The sequence below is a fragment of the Olea europaea genome, chromosome 17 (genome assembly GCF_002742605.1).
Source record: "Olea europaea var. sylvestris chromosome 17, O_europaea_v1, whole genome shotgun sequence".
In the NCBI taxonomy this organism is placed as follows: domain Eukaryota; kingdom Viridiplantae; phylum Streptophyta; class Magnoliopsida; order Lamiales; family Oleaceae; genus Olea; species Olea europaea.
Window position 1 is genome coordinate 2,207,125 of NC_036253.1, and position 5,050 is coordinate 2,212,174.

Below are 5,050 nucleotides of genomic sequence, written 5' to 3' on the forward strand. Positions count from 1 at the left end.
GGGCTCACATGCAATGTGTAAAAATTTGAATTTATATTTTTGTCATAAAATTTTTGAAAAAGGTTTAAATATTAAAAGCCCTCATTAATTTTGATTATAGTGGAGGAATAATATATTTTTTTAAAATAAATAAACGGTTGTAAAATAAAGAGTAAAAAATTTTCGATTTATGTGTAATACTATTTTATTGAAAATTGTGGGTTTGAAAATAGAAGAGAAAAAATTTTAATTTAATTTGATGAGATGTAATGAGGGCCAAACGAGGGCTAAGGGGAAAAAAGAAATTTTCAATAATTAATCAAATTAGTCCCTCTTTGATAGAGATTTTATGAGTCTTGTGTAAAAAGTAAATTTTTTAGAGAAATGTGTTGTTAAAAATAGGGTTAAATTATAGATTCACGTGCAAATTTATTTTATTAGGAGAATGTAAATCGAACAAGATCAAAAAAATGAATTTTAAAAAATAAAAGCCAGACATGGACTTAATGTACAAAAATGATGTAGCAATAGTTTAGGTGACATATATATTCAAGTGAAAGTAGAATTAACTGACTCATTTAATTATACTTTACATTTCAAAATGTGTTTGAATTGCATGAAAAATGTTTCATAGAAAAAAATTATTTCCTTATTTTGAGGAAAACAAAAACCTAAATCGTCCAAATACAATGTTTTCCTCAAAAACAAATAAAATTATGCATATTTTCAAAGGTTGAAAATTATTTTTAATAAAAAATTGACAATTAAACAAGTCAAAAAGTAAGCATTCCAGTGGAAAATGTCATTTTCCAATCAAACATACCCTTAATATCATATAGGCTGGTATTGTAGCACCAATGATACTACATAACATTATTGTTTCGATAAATTAGTAATACTCTTGAAATTGTGACATTTGTATTACTCATTCAGATTTGGAGACATTTTTCATATCGCACTAGCTCAATCTACAAGTTATTATGGAAATCTTCCTACGCGACGACAACAATGTATTATTTTTCTATTTTCGCTCTTAGCCAGGCAAAGTCCTAGACATTATTTAAAAAAATAATTTTAAAATAAAAAACATATTTTTGGTACTATCTAGTCTGATCTAAAATTATGGACGGAATACGTCACTATTAAATTTATCATCATTAAAGGCAAATAGAAAGTTTATTCGTTATAACCTCTAATGATAAATATTTTGATTTTGCAAACAAACCTAGCTCGAGAAAGGGTAGGCTTGTTACATATGGAACTTATAAGTGGATTGGACGGGACATGTATAAAAGGTAAACCCATTGGGCCGACTATGAATTGGGCCACTATTATATATGGCCCACAATAGGATTTGATGTTCAAGTTAAAGCCTAACCCAAAATTTGTCAATTTGATGCTCAAGGTTTATCCTAATGGAAAAATACATAATTATCATAATTTTAAGATATACTTTAAAATTTAAGAAACTTGTTGATTTCTTTCAAAAATCAGGTAGTACCAATTAAATACGTAATTAAAAAGGTTAAGGTTACAATTACACGTAATTTATGATTACAATTACGTATTAGTTAAAAATCATGTAACGGTCACAACGACACAAATGGAAGCACAATTGCAAATTTATTCATAAATCACACATGTCAAGTCCAAATTTGTAATTGGCAATTATCGTATTCAAAACCACGAGTTATTGAGTTGTAATTAAAATTAAGAGGGTGTTTGACACTCATTTTTAAGGACAAATGAATTTTAGAACAGTAGATTGATGGAGAATGTGTGGATAAAAAGTTTTTGATTTATGTGTAATATTGTTTTAATAAAGACTGTGTGGTTAAAAAGAAGAGAGAAAAAACACATTTTAAAAAAAATGAGAATCAAACAGGGCCTAAAATAATTGTGAGTTGGTAGCATAGTCTTTGAGGGAATCAAATATAGACAAAGGAGAAAAAGTCGGCACAAAACCATTCACTGGCCGCACATTAAGCGCCGAAGCGCTCAAAACACAAATGCAGCCGCTCGCCTAGTGCTCAAGCAGTTTATGCATTCGGGAAAATTATGTTCGCAATTTTCAATTTGTTTTCCAATTCTATTCAACTTCAAACTCTTCATATTATAAATATCAAGATTGAAACATTATTGAATCAATTGCACAATCTATCACGAAATGGCAACTTCGCATCGACTTTAGGATGTCCAATCGCAGTTGGAGCAACAAGATTTGTATAGACTACTCGTAGAAAATCCCCATTGTGCCTCCATATCCTACGAAATCTTCACGTGCCGCAATTACTCCATCGTGGCCGAATTCTTTCCATAGTGTCGTGGACATGGATTTGAGGGCGAGTGATGATGGTGAAGTGGGAATTGTGCTTTGGAAAATCATGGTAGATGATAGGTTGGGTGATGTGAGGTGGGTGGGGTGGGATAGGGTAAGGGTGTCCGCCAAGCGATGGACGACAGTGGCATCAGTTGGCTTCAAAGGTGGTGTGGGTCTAAGAGATTGGGAGGTCGATTTAGGAAGAATTCGAGTAGGGATAGGGTGTGAGGTATGTAGGTAGGGATATGGAGCACGTTGGATGGGGAGTGGCATAGGTATACCTAATTTTTGGGAAAAAAAAAATTATTAAAATTTTTTACCTGATTATTGAAATGTGAAATTAAAAAAGTACGCTTCGTTTGTAATTTCCCCGTATCGCCTTAGACCGAAATAAGTCACTTTACTCAATGATATCTGTTGGGGATCCTAGGAGTTCAATCAACCATAAATATCAATCAATAGAAGAAATTCTAAGGCAAAACAATGAAAAAGCTTGGAAGGAGACAACCGTGTTTGGCCGAATTTTCTGCAGTTTTCTTTCCTCGTTTCAGCAGCTTCTTCTTCTCCTTATGGGTGTTTTTCAGGCTCAGGAACAGCCCTCCATGACTTGCAAATCACTTTCCAAGAGAGAGGGGGAAAACCGATAAAGAACCACCACCTTCTTGCTGAAAAACCGAGAGCTCCACTAGAAATGGCAGAGAGAGTCTACATAAGAAGGGGAAGGAAGGAAAGACCCATGCCTCTACCAAAAAACGTGGGAAGACCTTATTGTGTCAACATCAATACCATCAAGTCACAACATCTCCCCCAAGATTAAATCTCGACCATCGATCTTCATCCAATGGTCCACAAAAACTGAATAGATGGTGTTAAGAGAACCATATTCTCACATTCTTCACCTTGGTTCTCATAACACTCTCTCTTGGTTGCGAATTTGCACATGGAAGAACTGTTCATCATCATCGCCCACTACCTGCAAGAAAAAATTAACCAGTGTCAATATGTAATAAAGATAAGCACAATTTAAATTTACCTGCAGGTAGAATTTTTGTTCCCATATCAGAGGGATTCCTATCAGTGTGAATTTTAACAATATTAACTTCACCTTAAGACAGTTTCTCACGAATAAAATGATACTTTACCTCAATATGTTTAGTTCTTTCATGGTAAACAGGATTTTTACAAAGCAATAAAGCACTTTGACTATCAGTAAACATAACAGGTGTATCATGCATGAAGTTCAATTCCTTTAAAATTCCTTTTAACCAAGTACATTCTTTAACCGCCTCAGTTTTGGCAACATACTCTGCCTCAGTACTTGACAAAGTAACTAAAGGCTGCAGCTGTGACTTCCATGTTATACAATTGTCACCTAGTGTAAAAAAGTACGCTGTGGTAGACTTTCTGCTATCCTTGTCACCAGCAAAATCAGAGTCTACATACCCTTTTAGAGCAAGTTTTTCAGATCTCTTTTCATAAACTAGACCCAGTTCTAACATACCAACAATGTACCTTAACAACCATTTTAAACCTGCCCAATGGGGCTTTCCTGGGTTTGACATAAATCTGCTCAAAAAACTTATAGCATATGCTAAGTCAGGCCTGGTTGTTATCATAGAGAACATAACGGAACCTATAGCATTAGCATAGGGTATGTTCCTCATTTCTCTAAATTCCTCCTCAGTCTTAGGAGATTGTGCACTGGAAAGATTCATGTGAGCTGCTAAGGGAACGTTCACAGATTTTGATCCATTCATACCAAATTTGGTTATGACTTTGTTTAGATAGGCTTCTTGGGAAATGACTAGTCTATTTTCAACCCTATCTCTCTTTATAAACATTCCCAAAATCTTCTTAGCACTCCCAAAATCTTTCATATCAAATTCTGATTTTAAAAGGTTCTTCATCTTAGTGATTTCAGTCTTACTTGAACTTGCTAGAAGCATGTCATCTACATACAGCAACAAGTAGACCTCACAGCCCTCCTTACTATCATTATAGTACAGGCATGCATCATGTTCACTCCTTTTAAAACCTATCTTCAGTACATAGGTATCGAACCTTATGTACCACTGTCTAGGACTTTGTTTAAGCCCATACAGAGATTTTTCTAATTTGCACACACAGTTTGTTTTACCTTTCACCTCAAAACCTTGAGACTGACTCATGTAAATATCCTCTTCCAATTCCCCATGTAGAAAAGCAGTCTTGACATCTAGTTGTTCCAGTTCCCAGTTGTACTAAACAACCAATGCAAGAACCAGTTTGATTGTTTTGTACTTTATCACAGGAGAGAATATCTCATTGTAATCAACCCCCTCCTTTTGAGTGAACCCTTTCGTCACTAACCTGGCCTTATACCTAGGAGGATCACTAGGATTATTTCCTTCTTTCAATTTGTAAATCCACTTACATTGAACTATCCTATGATCCTTAGGTTTGTTAACTCTTCCAAGTTTTATTCTCCATTAGAGATTCCATTTCTTCCCTCATAGCTTTTAGCCAATTTTCAGAACATTTTCCATTAACAGCTTCTTCATAACTAGCAGGTTCTATCTGTTCAAGGGCTTCACCTGAAACCAAGGCAAAATCAGTCAAGTTTAGGGATTCATATCTAGGATTTGGCCTCATTTGCCTCCTCCCCCGATCCCTAGTAAGTTGATAATCTTGATTAGGTGGCTGATCATTAAAATGTTCAACTTCAACTGGTTCAATGTTATCTTGAAGTTCAGTCACCTCTTCAGGTTCAGG

General features: G+C 34.6%; 1 protein-coding gene across 1 annotated transcript in view; it reads right to left on the reverse strand.

The window, feature by feature from the left end:
• Positions 1 to 2,311, reverse strand: part of LOC111365507 — a 14,866-nt gene extending 12,555 nt beyond the window's left edge. Inside the window, exon 1 of the mRNA XM_022986063.1 lies at positions 2,214 to 2,311. Within this exon, the coding sequence (XP_022841831.1) occupies positions 2,214 to 2,311 (98 nt within the window). The remainder of the gene's footprint in view (positions 1 to 2,213) is intronic.
• Between the last annotated feature and the right edge of the window lie 2,739 nt (positions 2,312 to 5,050).